We start from the raw sequence: 18023 nt of genomic DNA, 5'->3' as shown, positions 1-18023 counted from the left end.
GTCAGGATGTAGAACAGGGGAGGGGGCGGAAAATGTGTCATTTACCTGTCCTTTACTTTTCTGAATGGGGAGTCACTGATCTGTACTGACTCTGTCCATTCATAACTGCCTCAGTTTGTGAATGAACAGGAAGCTCTGTATAGAGCTATTCCTGTCCATTCATTCTGTGCAGCTGAGGCAGCAGAGATGGAGAGTGAGCCCTGTGTCTTCAATCTCTCAAATCAGTCTCAAAAATGGAACATCAGAGGTCTGTTTAGACCCCTAATATCTCACCAGAGCCCCCCAATTGGGCTCCTAAAAAAAAATGCTAAAAAATAATTTAAAAATAATATAAAAAAGGTAAAAAATAAATGAACAAAAATAAAAAACTACCAGTGGCGAAACTACCATGTTCACAAAGGTCACACTTTGATTGGGCCCTGGCTTTCTGCCACTGCGCTTGGAGGGAGAAGTCAGGGGGACATTCAGGATTTCTTGCACTGGGGTCCTGAAGGTTCTAGTAATTCCACTGGCTCCAATTAACAATGCTTACTCTCCTTGAGTAGCATTGTTGATTGGATATTGTACATGGGGTGGACCAGTTGAGATTTGGACCACTGCTTTCACACAAAGCAAAGCAGTCTGGATCTCCATGGTGCTGGCCTGAGCAACTTAATATAGTCCTAAAGCACATTTACCACATTTGCCAATTTCACATGGATTTGTCTGTTCAGTCCCATTTTCTCAAATGAAAAATGAATTCAGTTTACAATAGTTTTTACATCAGCTTTCAGTTCAGTTCATTTTCCTATCATTATTACATCTGTTTTTACATCCACCCACTGGCATCCTTAGACTCTTCCCTGCTGTCAGTCACAGATTGTCACTAAAAGTTTTTTTTTTAAAAACATCAATGCCCCCCTCCACCTTCACAATCCATACCAGGCCCTTGGGCCTGGTAAAAAATTTAGGAGGGGCCCCATGCAAAAAAAAATAATGTATGGGGTCCAACCCACAATCCACAGCAGGCCCATTGGGTCTGGTATGGATTTTAAGGGGGACCGCACACCAAAAACAAAAAAGGCGTTCCATACCAGACCCTTATCCGAGCATTCAGCCTGGCAGGCCAGGAAGGAGGAGAGAGCATGTGCCCCCCCCCCAACCTATACCAGACCACATGCCTTCAACAAAGACTCCCCTGGTATTGCAGCTTGCCCCCATGTTGCTGAGGACAAGAGACTCATTCACACAAGCCTGGCTTGGCAGTTGTGGGGGTCTGTGGGAGGGGTGCTTTTTGAAATCTGGGAGACCTCTTTAACAATAAAGGCCCCCCAGATCCTGACTACCCCATGTAAATAAGTATAGGGTACAAAAAAGTACAGTTTTTGACAAGTATAAGTACTGATTCACCGGGGGGGGGGGGGGGGGGGGGGGTCAGGAGGGACTGGATCTGAGAGACACTTTATTTTTAAAGGGGGATTCCAGATTCCTATAACCCCTCTGCCTGCAGACCCCGCAACCCAACTTAAAAGAAATAAACATTCTACTACACCGTTTTTTTTTTTCAGAAGGGCCCCCTGGTGACAGGTACATGAAAATACATTTGCCCTTTAAAACAGAGCTGTGGCCAGGTTATAAGCATTACCATTAACATATCCCTAATGCACTGTATATAACCATTTTAAAAAGTGCTTTTGACCTCTGTAGGTACAGGCACTGTGGAAGAATTCATCCTCAAAATTTACAGTAGAAAGCACATTCACTTTTATATCAGCAGCTCAGCTTAGCCTGCTTCAACGCAGAACAGTTCCTCAGGAAGTTGGGGAGAGCACTTCACCAAGACCCAACTTCAATGAATTCACTACTTCTCTTGTAAATACTGAGGATGAATTGTACCATGGTGTCTGTAACTGCAGAGATCAGAGAGAATTTGTTTTAAAATGTATTTACTCATACCTCCCATCTTTTTGAGATGGGATTGAGGGACACCTATTAGCAAAAGTATGTGGGCATAGGACACACCCCCATGCCACGCCCCCTTAAAGGAGAATTATACAAAAACAGATTAGTTAAACCCAAAAGTGATTTTCTTTACCACTACTATTCTTTTATATTGGCTTTTAAAATGTACAAATGCAGCAACTTAGAAATTGGATGAAAGGTTTAGCACTGGGAAACACTTTTTGAAAGATAAAAAGTGCATTTTATTTACAACTATATAGATCAGACCAAAATGAGTGATAAATAAGGAGGAAGGAGGGACAGAGGGACATTGCTCCAAATCAGGGACAGTCCCTAAAAATCAGGGAAAAATCAGGGAGAGTTGGGAGCTATGATTTACTGCTTGTTAAAAATATTTATAGCCTGGTCACAGTTCTACTTAGGGAATGCATTAAGGTAAAAAAAAACCTTAAGACTTTAGAACCACTTTAGGGAGCTGCTGAAATCATTAAATATATCCAACTGACATTTTACCTAGTTCTTTGCAAAGTGAGAGCGAGAAACTGACAAGTTCTTGACTACGCTGTACTGAATGACAGTGGAGCTTATTCAGAGTGCTCAGAAAATGTTCCAGTTCCATCATGAAATCTGAGCCTTCTTCCACTTCATTCATTTCACCATGATATGCTATTTTTAAATTATGTTGCTTGTGATTGCAATCCTACGTTATATCTCATTACCACATCATTCTCTGCACGCCAGCTAAAATTGCACATCGGATTAACAATGCCTTTGTTTGTTGCCAAAGCAAGGGAAAGCAGACAGTTAGAGCTCATTCACACCACAACATATACGTTAACGCATGCGTGTTGCAGCGTTTTGCGTTTTTTGCAATGCGTTGTAATGCGCTGGCATGCATTTTACATGTATTCTCTGCCAAAAGCCAATCATGAGTGCGAGTCCCCTGAGAGGCAAGGCTCCTGTGGACATCGCTGGATGGAGAGGAGGCTCAGGTAAGTATTAAGGGGACTGGGGGGAGGGGGGGAGGCGGGGGACTGCTGCACAGAGAAGGTTTTTTACCTTCATGCAATAGAATGCATGAAGGTATAAAAAAAACGTGTGCATTTGCAGCAACTTAAATATGTGCTTCAAAGAAAACCTGTTACAAACCTGACCAATCTGGACTGAGCTTATGATGAAAAAAAAAACACATAAAAAAGGATAGCTTCAGTAAAAACTACACAACAACAGTTTTCAAACTCAAATGCAAATTTTGAATTTTCCTGTAAACGTTGAGTTTGAACCTGCCCTTCCGGTCTCCAGAGCCAAATTACTGAACATAGAGATACTCCATCATATTAAAAGGTCAACAGGAAATCTTAAAGGGCAGAAGGTTGGGAATCAAGCTTGACTTTTACAAGAAAAACTCAGTATTTCCATACAAGTTTAGTTGCCTTTGTCTTTTTTTATATCTACTGATCATCTTGTTATGCTGCTTTGCCTTGTACTGAAGTACCCCATTCAAAATCCTAATCGTAGCCAAAAAAAATTATTCTGCTTTGGATAGAACAAAAAGATGTTAGATTCTCTGTAAGGTGTTGTTTTCATTATATCAGAAAAGTCTTATAAATGCTGAAAAGGTTTTCCCCATTTCTTGTCCTGGTATCAAATGGACAAGAAGTGAAGGAAAATCTCCCCAACGAAGTCACAGAGATCACCTGATCAATATTTAAATTTCCCCACGGTATTCAAAACTAAAAACAGGCTGGAGTTACAGCTTTAAAGGACAGCTGTAGGTTTGGTATAGTTGTCCCTCGATCAAATGACCCCATCCTCCTAAGTGCAGTCCACCTGCTCAAATACTTACCATTCTCCTTTATCAATCATTCTTTATTGTGCAATCTTGCCCAGTGATAAGTAGCCTTTCCAGCAATTATTGTTCCTGTTGGGTCTTCACTGTGACCCTGTTCATTTCTATGGATAAGTCATACTCATGGAGGCCACCAGTAGTCCAGCAGAGTGTGGCTTACCTATAGAAATGAATGTGGCTGTGCACCCATGCACACTACAGATAGGATCTTGGAAAGGCACCAGGCAGGGTAGCACAGCAAGAACTGCTTGATCAAGAAGCAGTATATAAACCGGTGCTCTGGGGTGCGAGGAATTGCAATAAAGGACAGTTTTACCAATGGTACTTTTGTCCTTTAAAGAGGAAGTAAACACTGATGAGTTTATTTCCTCTTTGATTCCCTGCAAAGGTAAAGCATAATGGACTACTATGCATCGCATAGTAGTCCATTATGTGTCACTTACCTGACACAGGAGCCAGCGAAGTCACTGCTGTCACCTGTAGTCCAGAGCATCCATCTTCTCGGTGGGTTTCGCTGCTCCGCTGCTGTCATTCGACGAAGCCACGGTGACGTCACTCCCGCGCATGCGCACGGGAGCCGCCACTCGCGGCATATCACCGTTGACAGCGGCGCGCTCAGTGCGCCTGCGTGCCTGTGTTTTGGCAAATATCTCCTAAACCTTGTAGGTTTAGGAGATATTTCTTGGACCTACAGGTAAGCCTTAATCTAGGCTTACCTGTAGGTCAAAGTGGTTTGTAAGGGTTTACGACCACTTTAAGTATTACTGTTTACTAAAAACTCATCAGATGTTACCGTTTCTGTGAGTTAAACTGAAGATTCTTTACTGGCTTCAAGGCAATTAGCCAAGGTCGTTGTAAGCATATCACAAAAAAAAAGAGAATCAATCGTGTATTGACGTATATTATAAACGAATACAGCAGCAGTGATGGTACATGACTTTATAATAATATATATAACACAGAACAAACATAAATGAAAAATCGCATATGTGTAAAAATGCTGATGGCTTGCCAATACACAGATTTATCATTAAATGCCTGTGAATATAAACTGCGTGGGCTAACTTATTGCACTTCTGCTAATTCTTTGCCACACTACAGCAAGCAACGCAATGAAGCCTGCTTCATCTGAGCTACAAATAATGAAAGGGTACTTGCAATATTAAGGAAGACTGTCCCATTACTTGTAATGCAAATATTGCAAATGAGCCCTGAGTGACCTGTCAAGCCAATGGTGTGCATTCGTTTAATTCCTTCTTTCAACATCTCTCAGCACATCAATCCACCCACAGAACTTGCCCTCCTCACTATAACACCTGCCTTGCATTGATTTTCTGCACATTTGCTGGGAGATTCTAATTTGCTTCATATCGATTTCAATAAAAGCATTTTGCTGATGAAATTAGGAGCGAGAGGGCCTTCTTTTTTTCCCTTTTTTTTTCTCTTTGTTCCTGAAGGACGAGCTCGTCTTTCTTGTCACCTCACTGGCATCTTCACCCTGACAGTTTTTTAATCTCTTTCCAAGACATGTCAAAACTCATCTCCAGCTACTTTACAAGAAAACCTCATAGCACCACTTTGTGTGTTGCTGAGTTTCCCAGATGTCTATGATAGATCAGCGATACAATGAGCTGAAATCAAAACAAGGGAAATGGGTTTTTAAACATACCGTTTATCATATCGGCCAATGCAACCATCTGCTGTTACGTTCTAATAAATAAATAGAGAGCATCCAGCCTTTTCCAGGGCAGGTCAACCTCATGCTCCTCTTGGAAGTGATTCTTTTTATATGCAGGTCAACCTCATGCCTATATTTCTGACCATGGTGGAAATAATTTATCAACTTTGCAAGGAAGCACAAAACAGACGCAATTTAGAAAGCGTACGTGTCCAATCTCGATTCATAAATTTCCTCTTCTGCTGTGCCAATGGAAATCATATCCTTCCTGTGTGCGCTTGAGTGCCGGTTCACACTACCGCGACTTGGGATCCGACTTGTCAGACCTCAAGTCTCCCCAAGTCGATTGACATCAGAAATTCCATTGAAGTGAATGAGAGCCCTCTTAATGTACACTACTGAAGCCGCTCCGACTTCAGAAAAGGTTCCTGTACTACTTCAATCCGACTTCTAGGTGACTTGTACCCATTGATTTCAATGGAAGTCGCCTCCAAAGTCTGATCATGTCTTAACTGAAGCAACAATACAGGAAGAGAAAATAGTTTTCTCAGGAAAACCCCTCCCTCCCCTCTCCCTCCCACAGAGCTGATTGTTGTTTGATTGGCCACTGGTAAGTCGCCCCAAGTCACCTTGTAAGTCACGCTGTGGTGCGCACTCAGGTCGCGTCCAGGTCGCCTCACAAAGTCGTGTTGCCCCTGTGTGAACCAGCACTTAGGACAGGGCCAGTGCAAGGATTTTTGCCTACTGAGGCAAATGTGCATTTTCTTTATGTATCTATTTTTACATATGGGGGAAGTTGAGAAAGTGAGTGAAAGAAAGTAACCAGCTTCACACACGCTGCTGGCTTCATTTCTCACCTCTCTATAGACAGTGCACTTGTTCCCCGATCCCTCACCTGGCAATCTTATCTGTAGAGCAGAGGATGGCCGGTCCTCCTTCTAGACACTTACTGTGTGATACTGCGATCATCATTGTGACATCCATCATTGCTGCTGGCTGCTCCAGGGGAAATCAGTCCCATTCTGTGAAGGGTCCCATGGAAATAAATGAGTAGAAACTCCAGCATGATTCTACTTGATGCCCAGTCCACAGCACAGTGAGCCCGGAAACCGGAAGTGACTCCGAAAAAGGGCCGTTCTCCAGTCCCCGCCAATAAAAATAAAGAAACAAATGCCAGAAACAAATCATTGAAGAGTGGGAGTGTTTGCAGGCGCAATGCTTGCACCCTGCACACGCCCTGAACACGGGCAAATCAGCTTCCCAGCTTGCAATCAGCTGATTGGAAGCTGGGAAGCTTCCCATAGACTGCCATGTGTCGAGAGCCTGGTCACTCTTAAAGTGACCTTTTTTTTATGTGAATAACTTGGGGGGTAGCGCCCATGAGTCCCCTATGGACGGGTCGCCACTGATCAGTTGTATAATTATCTATTTAGCCAGAGTTCTTCTTGAAAACAGAATAGAGAAATCTCTGGATCAAACTCTTGATGTCATCTCAATATAGGCTGTAGATTAATGCCATGGTTCCTAAACAAAGCTGTGTTTCTCAACTATGCTGTTTTCCTCACTTTCTGGTAATTGGATGGATGTATTCATTAGTATTATTTTAGAAGAACTATACTAATAATTTATCTGTGATTATGTGATAATAACTGAAAACCATGTAGTGTCAAAGCTTAGCAGCTCCCTCCTTGTCCTCAATTACCTTTGATCCATCACTCTCTTGGACTCTCTTTTTGGCCCGTAGATATGTGTGTGCGGTGAAGCGGAAGGGGGATTTGGGTAAGCTCTGTCACTACAAAGAGGTGTAACTTTGCATTCGAACATCCACCAGTCAAGTTTATTTGCCTTTAGTGCACTTTATACCTAGTAGTAGCTTTCTTTGTTTAAAATAGATGGAGTCACTTTAAATGAACCTACACTATATTGTCAAAAGTATTGGGACTTCTACCTTCTAATCATTTGGTGGAGGAGGGGTTATGGTGTGGGGTTGTTTTTCAGGAGTTGGGCTTGGCCCCTTAGTTCCAGTGAAGAGAACACCTAAGGCGTTGGCATACCAAGACATTTTGGACAATTTCATGCTCCCAACTTTGTGGGAACAGTTTGGGAAAAGACCCCTTCCTGTTCCAACATGATTGCACACCAGTGCACAAAGCGAGGACCATAAAGACATGGATGAGCAAGTTTGGGGTGGAGGGACTTGACTGGCCTGCACGGAGTCCTAACATCAACCTGATAGTACACCTTTGGGATGAATTAGAGCAGAGACTGCAGACCAGGCCTTCTTGTCCAACATCCATGCCTGACATCACAAATCAGCTTCTGGAAGAATGGTCAAACATTCCCATAGACACACTCCTAAACCTTGTTGACAGCCTTTCCAGAAGAGCTAAAGCTTTTACAGCTGCAAAGGGTGGGCCAACGCAATATTTAACCCTGTACTAAGACTGGGATGGCATTAAAGTTCATGTGCGTGTAAAGGCGGGTGTCCCAATACTTTTGACAATATAGTGTATATTCAGCTTTAACCTGAAGCTGTAAAGTCTAGCAATGATAAACAATTATAAAAGGGCTAAAATATTTGCAGTGTATGTGTATAGGGAAGTATAAATGTATACATACAAAACAGTCCCAGTGGATCTCAAAGCACTTCAAAGCTGGAGCAAATGCATGCATATGTGCTGTTTTGCTTTGCATTGGATTGATTTAAGCTACTTTAAAATTCCAAGCCCGTGTACATGAAACCCTAGGCTTATTATGCATATTCTTTCATAGGGGATGCTACATAGATCCTTGGTAAGCATAAAGTTCAGCTCCCCTAACAAGTGGATAATGAGTTAATACGTTAAGGAGATGATTAATTATGCAAAAAATAAAAATAAAAGCTACGATTGGCCCAAAGAGCAAGTGAAAAAGTTTACAGCTAACCAATGCACCATTTAATATTTTTTAATATATGAGAAAAATTAACCTAGACACATATTTGGTTGGTGAGGGGGTATGCAGTCATACTGGGGTGACAGTTTTAACCAGTTTTAACCTTTTCTTATCAATGGGTTGGGATTATGGGTTTGAGTTTTAGAGCACAGGATGACAAGTCGCAGGATGCACTTGTTGTTTTATAATTATTATTATTCAGAATTCATATAGCACCAACAGTTTGCCTAGTACTTTGCAATAAAGGTAGACAGAAGTGGCGGCCCATCCATTAGGGGTGCAGGGGTACCGCCCCCCTATCCATGTGTCCGGCCTCCCAATCTACATGCGGGGCACCAGACAAATGCGTTCCAACAAGGGTTTTTCTTTTTTTGAAGCATGTGATTGGAGCCAGAGGCTCTAATAGGCTTAAAAAAAGTTTTGGCTTGGGGCCCAGAGCTCTACCCCTTGAGCCCACCCAGTTGTGTGACAATAGTGAATGAATATCCACTGTTGTCACACTGATTCTCTTCCTGGCCAATCAGGAACCTGTTTCCCGATTGGCCGTAAGGAGAAGCCATCCTATTGGCCTAGGAGGAGGGTGGATGAGGAGAAGACGAACGGCCGCCATGATGCCATGGGGGCCGTGAGACAGAGGAGACTGGGGGGGGGGGGAGCCGCTGCTACCTCTACATTTCATTCCGGAAGCAGCACAGGGTGAGTGAGCCGGCAACTGGGGGGGGTGCGTGTAAGGTGAGCGATGGGGGGAAGAAGTACTTGGTACTGCTGACCCTCCCAACCGATGGAGCACCAGCCACCACTGGTAGACAGTATAGTTACAATACAATTCAAGACAAGAGGGTTAGAAGGGCTCTGCTCGTGAGAGCTTAAAATCCAAAAGGAAGTATATGGGGGTGACTTACAGTATTGAGTAAAGGAAAGTTTAATAGTAAGTCAGGTTTAAAAGCACAGGTCAGTGCGAAGCATACAGCCCCCTTATTTTAACTTCTCTTTAAAGCCATTTTAAGCACATAGACTATATATGTATGCTGGATTTTAAGAAAAGATTGTTCTTAATATGAGTTTTTAAAGGTGTCTATGACAAATACCCAACAATTATACATATTTTATAATTAAAATGTATTTAGAACCCAAATTTTTTTTATTTTATTTTGGATAGAGTGGGGAAGTAGAAGTCCTGTTAGGTTTTTCTGTTTTGTTCTCACTGGGAGATTCTATCTTTTGTTCAAATCTTCCTTTCAAGTCCAACCCTGATTAACTCCCGAAGTTGCTTGTTTTATACAATTACTGTAATATAAACTGCAATTGGAGTCTACAATACAAACCTTGAGATGTCACTCTGATGGCCCGGTCAGAGCTTGTACAGGCCTCTTTCACACGGACATCCCACTCTGTCAGTTTTTTAGGCGGACCTGAACTGATGCTCCATAGACCTCTATGGAGCGTCAGATGTCAGCAGTGACATGTTCGTTGTGACGGAGGAAAAACCTACTTTTCCATCTGTCTGCGGATCGGATCGAGTGACGAAGGACTCTGCGGTCCGTCGTCATCCGACCTCCCATAGGAGAGAGCAACGCTCTGATAGGTCCGTTCCTGCACAGACTGGAATACTAACTGATAGCAGTGTTCAACCTCCTTATCATGTTTTTATTACTATCTGTAGCCTTGCTGGGGAGATTTGCCTTTTTTTTTGTCCTGGTGACCATTGTCAGTGGGGCAAGAAGTGATGGGAAATCCAAAATGTTATGGTTATTATTGAAACAAGAATAGAGAGGAAATCTTCCAATAGGAACATCTATTCTGCCTAAAAGGGAATTCCCTTAAAGTGGTTGTAAACTTTCCTTTAAAAAAAAAATGTAATAAATAACAAGCATGCCTATACTTAACAGCCCCAATCCTCCTCTTCCCCCCCGCCAGCACTCCAGGTCCCTGCTCTTCATTGGATGCCCCCAAAGAAAGTCACTTTCCCTGGGGGCACCCATGCAGGCTCGCTCCCGAGTCCTGCTGCTGCATTCATTGACACAGATAGCGGAACTTGGCCCTGCCCCCGCTCCCATGTGACAGGGTTTGATTAACAGAATCAATGGCTCCTGCATTTATCAATCTGTCCAATGAGGAGAGAGACAGCGGCTGGAGCTGTGCTCATGCAAGACGCTGGATCGGATCAGGCTCAGGTAAGAAAAAAGGGGGGGGGGAGCCTGTGGGCTTTAGAACCACTTTAACTTCAGAGAGATTTCTTTTTAATTCCTGTTGTGTCCCTGGGAGAGGAAGTAAAGGGAAATCTTCTCAATAGACACAGAGAGCAAAAAGAAAATGGATAAGGGTTTTAACCATTCTTTAATCTGCCCAAAACTAAATATATATAGATACAGATATAGAGATAGATATAAAGATAGATATAGAGATACATTATAGGTTATATTGTACTTAAAGCCTGTCAAAATCCAAAACTAACATTTTAGACATTGCAGTTTACCAGATGCGGTGGCTACATATAGTTACATAGTTGCATAGTTAGTAAGGTTGAATAAAGACACCAGTCCATCCAGTGCAGCCTGAGTGAGTGTGGGTGCGTGTCTACAATTATCCCTATCTCTATACATTGTGTCTCATTAAGATGCTCATCTATTATTATTATTTAAGGTACCCATATAGTGCCATCGATTTATGCAGCGCTTCACGCATACATCGCACACTCACATCGGTCCCTACCCTCAAGGAGCCCACAATCCAAGGTCCCCAACTCACACTCAAATACTAGGGCCAATTATTATTTTTTTGGACAAAAGCCAAATAACCTACCAGCATGTCTTTGGAGTTTACATTAAATGTATGTTTCAAGTGAAGAACCTTTTCAGCAAGTACAGAAAATACCTGTTGATCGTACCAAAAATGTGGTGCCCTTGTCACTTTTTGTGAATGGAAAAGAAAGCGCAAACATCCTTATCTTTCTACTAGTCCCTTCATAACAACATATAATGGAGATGGTCAAATGCAGACATGTTTGGGGTCCAACTTGTGCGGCAACTATAGTTCCCCCCATAAAAATCCTGGCGGAATGAGTGTAGACAAAAAGGAATATGTTATTCACAGGATTACAAGGTGGAAAAAAGAGAAACAAGGGAAAAGATTGAAAAAATGAAAATCAATGCCATCGCTATATTTTGAGACTGGAAACCTCAATACTGTATATTACATTTTGCTTTGGGTTTAGATACGCTTAAAGTGCTTTGATGTATACCAACCTAAATATTTAAGCTTGGCAATGTAATATGCAATCTAAAGCCTGGTACACACGGGCAGAATGTCAGTCGGCATTGGCCAGTTCAATAGAAACCGGCCGAAATGCACGGCATGCGGGCGCCAGTCTGACGGAAGCCTGCCATAAGGCCAGCTTCTGTCAAAGGGTCATGACCGAAAAAGGTCTTCCGATCGGCTCCTATTCAGCACTCTCAGCCAATGGAGTGTCCTGGCTGGCTGGGGCTCCCCTGTCAGAACACAATAGCAACGCAGGGGAAATTGCTGTACTAACTTTGGATTGTTAGTGCATCGTCTCCGACCTGAGCTGTCAGGGTTTTTTTTTTTCCTTCGACCTGGGTTGGGTTAAAAAAAAAAAAAAAAGCTAGTAGTGTGTCCAAAGCTTTAGGATTTCTTGCTATAGTTATGCAAAGTTTTGTGAGAACGCGTTGGCATATAGAGGTTAAATTATTTTGTTTGTTTTGCTTTTAAAAATCAGTATTGTTTGAGTAATACTATCTCCCTGTTGGTGTATATGTACGGGAAAAATAAAATGCCATTGTTTAATAAAAAATATAATGGAAGATTCACGTAAGGATCAATATGCTGTCTCTGTTCTTTTTAACACAATTTATTTATAACTGCATCTTGTAAATAAAGCATCAGGAGCAGAATCTGCTTGTTCTGGCTCCTCTTGAGAGAGCTAATTGCCACTGATCTTTTTAAGGCAGCCATGCAATGCTGAAACTTCAATTTGGTTTCAGGAGGAGGATGCTTTGGCTAGAGTTCATTATACTGATACATTTGCAGTGACTTTAAAGCATATAGGACAGGCTTTCTTCTATGGATTGTTAGGAATAAAATATTTATATTTTTTCTTATATAGATATAAGACTTTTTTTTATAGATTTTTTTTTTCTTCTGTTCAGCCTTTTACAAAGTTAACATCCTTGGTTTAGAGCAGAGTTCAAAGAGAAAGGGTTATGGATTGCTGGGTCATCATCTCATATATGCTAGAAAAAGGAATTCTTTATTAAATATGGGCCAGCCTGTTTAAGATCTGAGCACAGATTACATAACTGGGATGAAGGTCAATAAAAGTAGAAGAAATGGGCCAATGTGATGTCAAACAACTACTGTCACTATTCAGAGTCTCCCATAAAAGAAAAAAAAACACTTACTTAAAGTGGAACTACACTGCATCTGAGCACTACAAAGCAAAAACGCTATTTAATTACATTTTAATATTCAAATCAAACGCCTTAATCCATCGTTGTCGCCATGCTTTATTTTGCTGAGAAATCACCCTAAAAAAAACACCCCCTAGAATTTTTGACCATGGCCATCTTGAGAAAGGGCAGATGATTTATGTAGCATATACAGTCACCGGCCCCTCAGCCAACCCCCCCCCCCCCGTTTTACTTACCTGAGCCCCTTCATCTCCTCGGCAGGGACGTGCTGTTCCTCTCTGTACGGGGTCCCGACTCTTGATTGGATAGATTTATAGCAGTGAAGCCAGTGGCTCCCACTGCTGTCAATAAAAGCCAATGATGCGGGCGCTGGGGGGAGGGGCCAAGTCCGGCATTCTTGTCTGTGGACGCAAATGCTGAAATGCTGGACTCAGCAGAGTGCCCGCAAGGTAACCCTCTTGGGAGAGCGCTTCTCCTAGGGGGTTATCTGATGAGGGGAGGAGCCGCGAGAGCCGCCAGGGGACCCCAGAAGAGGACGATTGGGGCAACTCTGTGCAAAAAGAGCTGCACAGTGGAGGTAAGTATGACATGTTTGCTATTTAAAAAAAAAAATTATCCTTTACAATCATTTTAAATTGTACGTCCAGACAAACTTTTTTATTTTACTTTATAATGCTATTAGTGGTTCCATTAGGAAGTTTTACCCTTACTCCCTGATGTCCTACTAACGTTTTAGCAGATAGGAAGTAAGGGGTACTCTTCATAGCAACAAAGAAATAAAATGATTTTCTTTGATAGAGTAGGGGATAGCTAGAACCCCTGTCAGATTTCTTATCTGGAAGGGTCAAATACAAGAATTTGAAGACTTTCTCAGGTATCTGAACTCTATTTTTCCTTCCATTGTGTTTAAGGTGTATGCTGCTGCTGGTAAACGGATGTTTAGGAGCAGTTAGGCATATTTTTCAACTGCTCCTGAACACTCCTCTATGTTATCTTATCAGTACATGTACACAGGGCCATTTATAGTCATTTCTAGGCAGTTGAGTTTAGAGGCTTTTTTTGTAACGCAAAAAAATGGGTTCAGAAGCTGAGTTAGAGGCATTTTAAGCGTCAAATGTTTCTAAACACAGCTAAACGTGATAACTTGCGTTTAGCTGCATTTTGTTTACAGGCGTTTTTAAATTTTACCTATCTTGAACAAAAAACTCTTCTAATTGCAAACGCAGCAAAATGCGGCAAAACGCTGGTAAACGCGGCATTTAAATGCGGCAAAACTGACGTTTTAAACGTGGGTTACTAATCTGTCAAGTTAAATCATTCATCGGAGGTTGTAAAAACGTCCCATGTACATGAAGCCTTACTCAGATATCATTCCTTGATATATCTATCACTATTCAACAGTTCACTGTTCTAGATAGGAACACCTTTATGCAATTTACAAGTGCCCATCCCAGGCATATGATCACAAATCCCTCAGTATCACCGTTTATGAGAGTTTTTCATATCTACAGTGAATAGAATGATCACGATTCTCAGATTGATAAAAAGTAGCAACAATTTTTTCAATGAGGAAACTCGATTGCAGTTCAGAAAATGAATACACGGGTTCCTGGGGATCAAAATTGTAATAGAATTCCATTTACACAGTTTCATCATTTTCTTTCTGCCAGTGTTAGAAAAATTGTAAATAGACAATCTTAAAGTCTGAAGCATGATCAGGATGTATGTAATAAGGTGAAACATTGCACACCTACTGAAGAAGCAGCAATTTAAGGGATATATTGGTGCATGCTGATACAGTTGATAAATAAAAAAAAGTGCATGTAAAAATTCTAAGAGGAAGGGCTGCTACAGGTATTGCAAATGTAAAATCTGTAGTGTAGTGTGGTTCTTTTTTTTTTCACCCACACTCTGGACACAGATATGCTATACAGGAAAAATAACTGTAATACTGTTTATTGAATTTACATTTTATTATGTCCCTGTTCCCTTGTATATGTGGGAAAAACGATTGGTTTATTTAAATGTCACTTTCAGAAACATTGCAGTGAGATCAGGGTGGCTCTTGAGAGCCACCATCTGCGGAAGCCAATAAATCCTGACAAGCCTGTACCTATACATTTTGTACAGGCACACTGCCAAACCTACAGTCTTAGGAGTATGGTGGTAGATCATGTGCCACATTTGGTCCACGGAGGTGACCAAATCAAGTTACTGTTACAAAAAGAGTCCTATTGGATTTATCCACTGATCAATTATGGCTTATCTACCCTTTGCCTTTTTTATCCAGCACACAGGGTACTGTTGGAACGGTATGCTCTTTATTATGGAATGTATATGACTGTATTGTGGTTTTTCATGATCTCGCTAGCCATGCTGTAGGGTTTCTGGCTCAGGAGGTTGTGTCTACAAAGGTGAGATGGATTCCTTGTGATAGCTAGTGTATACAGATACTCCTCGTTTAACGACTTACCTGTTGAACAACCAATCAGACTTACAACCAACTCTCCCCACCTTAACGACCCACTATACATCATTGTATTGTACAGTACAGTACAGAATTTTCATTTTTATTCTGTACTTATGTAAATTAAAATAACGTTATTGAGCTGGAGTTTTGTGTTTAAACCATTTTTTTAGAATACAGTACAGTAGTTAAGAATGCTTTAAATACTGATTACTTGTGGCCCCTCGTTTAATGACCGATTCGTTTAACAAACTGGTCGTTAGAATGGAATCTGGCCGTTAAATGAGGAGAGCCTGTATATGCTTGTGGTTTATGTCACTTCTTGCTATCTGCCACCTTGAAAAAGGAGTCCGCCTTGGTCCTGAACCATTGGTGTGATATTGTTTACTCTGCATAATTGTACATTGTTCTTGCAATATGACCTCACTATAATCTTGAGGTTCATTGGTTGAGCACTGTTTTTTCTTCAAAAAATGTATTTATGCCTGTGGTGTGTCCCTCTTATAAATTCCCTCCCCATCACTTTCTATGTGGTGAAACTATTTTCATCGGGACAGGAAGCAAGGGTAAATGTCTTAGATCCAAGATAGCAATAACACATAGATGGTTTTATTTTTTCCTTATGCTACCTGTGGCTAGAAAAAAAAAGGTTTGAGTTGACATACACTTTAACATACTTGAAGACTCCACCTATTCCTGTGCATAGGAAAGAGAAGCTTTATGTGGTTTCCACTTACAGATGGGGTCATTTGAAGCCATGCCAAGCAGAGGGATACTAAATAGTAGCCCCAGAATAGCTTTTTGTATCACTCTGAGGGCCCAAACCAGCCTCTTTGGTTCAAGATTGTAGCCCATTATTTACTACTTTTTTTTCATTCTCTTTCCAGTAATTACTTGGCTTGGTAAAACACCTGCATAATATTTTAAAATTATTATAAAATTAAATATATTTTCTATTTAGGTAATAATCCAATCAAATTTTCAGCTTTGTTATTGAACTGATCATTATTACCTAACATGGGGATAATACAGCATAAAACACACTAAACACTGCTACCACAAAGTGCACTGTCTTCTTCTGCTAGGAGAAATGCTTAAATGACATTTGACATTACACTCATTAAAATGTCCAAAATGTTCTTCATACTTATCAATGAAAGTAATGATATATACACACAAAAAGTGTTTTACAAGTTTAATATCAATAATAACGTTTAATATGGTAATATTAGTCTTTATAATTGTTTTTTATCTATTTGCCATTTCAAAACCCTCTGTTACAGTCCTGCATCTTGTTAGAGGCTAACACCTTTTGGTTTTGGTATTTTCAGGGTAATCCATACATGTGCAACAATGAATGTGATGCCAGCACAAAGGAACTAGCCCACCCTCCTGAACTTATGTTTGATTCTGAGGGAAGAAACCCCAGCACCTTTTGGCAATCTGTGACTTGGAAGAACTATCCTGCTCCTCTACAAATCAATGTTACATTGTCCTGGGGCAAGACCATAGAACTCACCCAAAACATTGCCATTACCTTTGAGTCTGGCCGACCTGAGAAAATGATCTTGGAAAAATCTCTGGACTATGGCTTAACGTGGCAGCCCTACCAATTTTATGCTGCTGATTGTCTGGATGCATTTAGGATGGAGCCCAAATCTGTGAAAGACTTGACTTCAAGCACCGTCCTAGACATAATATGTACAGAGGAGTATTCCACTGGTTATGCAACACATACCAAAACCATATCTTTTGAGATTAAAGATCGTTTTGCAATATTTGCTGGACCACGGTTGCATAATATGGCATCACTCTACAGCCAACTGGACACCACCAAAAACCTGCGAGATTTCTTCACGGTGACAGACTTAAGGATTAGGCTTCTTAAACCTGCTACAGGAGCCACTTTTGTTGATGAAAGAAATCTGGAGAGATATTTCTATGCGATATCTGATATCAAGATCCATGGGAGGTAGGAACATATACTTTAAAATAAACATAGTACATTTGTGTTTTCTTTATGATACTAGTTACTGGTATAAAAACCTAGGTTCTGCAAAGTTATCCTATCAAGCAACTTTTAAACTGCTGAGTAAAATATTATCTTTTACCATTTTATTTCCAGCAAGACTAAGAAACATTTGACTTACCATCTGTAGGTAGCGTGTTTGCCAACTTTTTTTTTACCCAGCAACAGGAACTACCAGGTTCTCCTGGAATGTGTTTCTTAAATTTAAAGGCAATTAAAATTAATGGAATACATGACCTTAGTGCTTAAGAAAATTGGCAATTATGTACTCTGTGGTAGATGTTATATGTACAATGCTGTTGAAAGCTATTTACCTCCTTCCCGTGCTGTTAACAGTTTAAGTATCTGAAGAATTATACTGAACAGAAATGGTCCAAATCACGCCTGGTTAAAATTAACAGCTGACTCTGCACTTTAATTAAGTTAGTTTAAGACTTGTATTGCATAAGCAATTAGATATGTAGTGTGTAATATTAAGTATGTGTGCCACTGCTGAAGTGGTTAGAATTGAATGAGCATCCTGATTGCCTGTGACATATGAGTGGAGGACAATAGCCCACTCCAAAGCAGCTATATGCAGTGTTTTTAGGAATGCATTACAGGGAAAGGACTATCCACTCAAATCTATCCTGCACCACTGTCCTCAATAAGTCCAATTCAAACTACTCACCTGATATTCTTTTTAATTGAAAGATTAG

General features: G+C 40.9%; 1 protein-coding gene across 8 annotated transcripts in view; it reads left to right on the top strand.

Annotated features, from left to right (window-relative positions):
• NTNG1 (netrin G1) overlaps nt 1-18023 on the top strand; it is a 411337-nt gene that overhangs the window by 177882 nt on the left and 215432 nt on the right. For all 8 annotated transcript variants that reach the window (XM_077452777.1, XM_077452779.1, XM_077452778.1 and 5 more), the window contains exon 3: nt 16628-17268. In XM_077452777.1, the coding sequence (XP_077308903.1) occupies nt 16628-17268 (641 nt within the window). The remainder of the gene's footprint in view (nt 1-16627; nt 17269-18023) is intronic.

The sequence above is a fragment of the Lithobates pipiens genome, unplaced genomic scaffold (genome assembly GCF_037356315.1).
Source record: "Lithobates pipiens isolate NorthernLeopardFrog02 unplaced genomic scaffold, aLitPip1_a1.2 Scaffold_23, whole genome shotgun sequence".
Classification (NCBI taxonomy): Eukaryota; Metazoa; Chordata; class Amphibia; order Anura; family Ranidae; genus Lithobates; species Lithobates pipiens.
The sequence above is the reverse complement of the archived record's forward strand: the minus strand, read 5'-3'. Positions and strand labels throughout refer to the sequence as shown.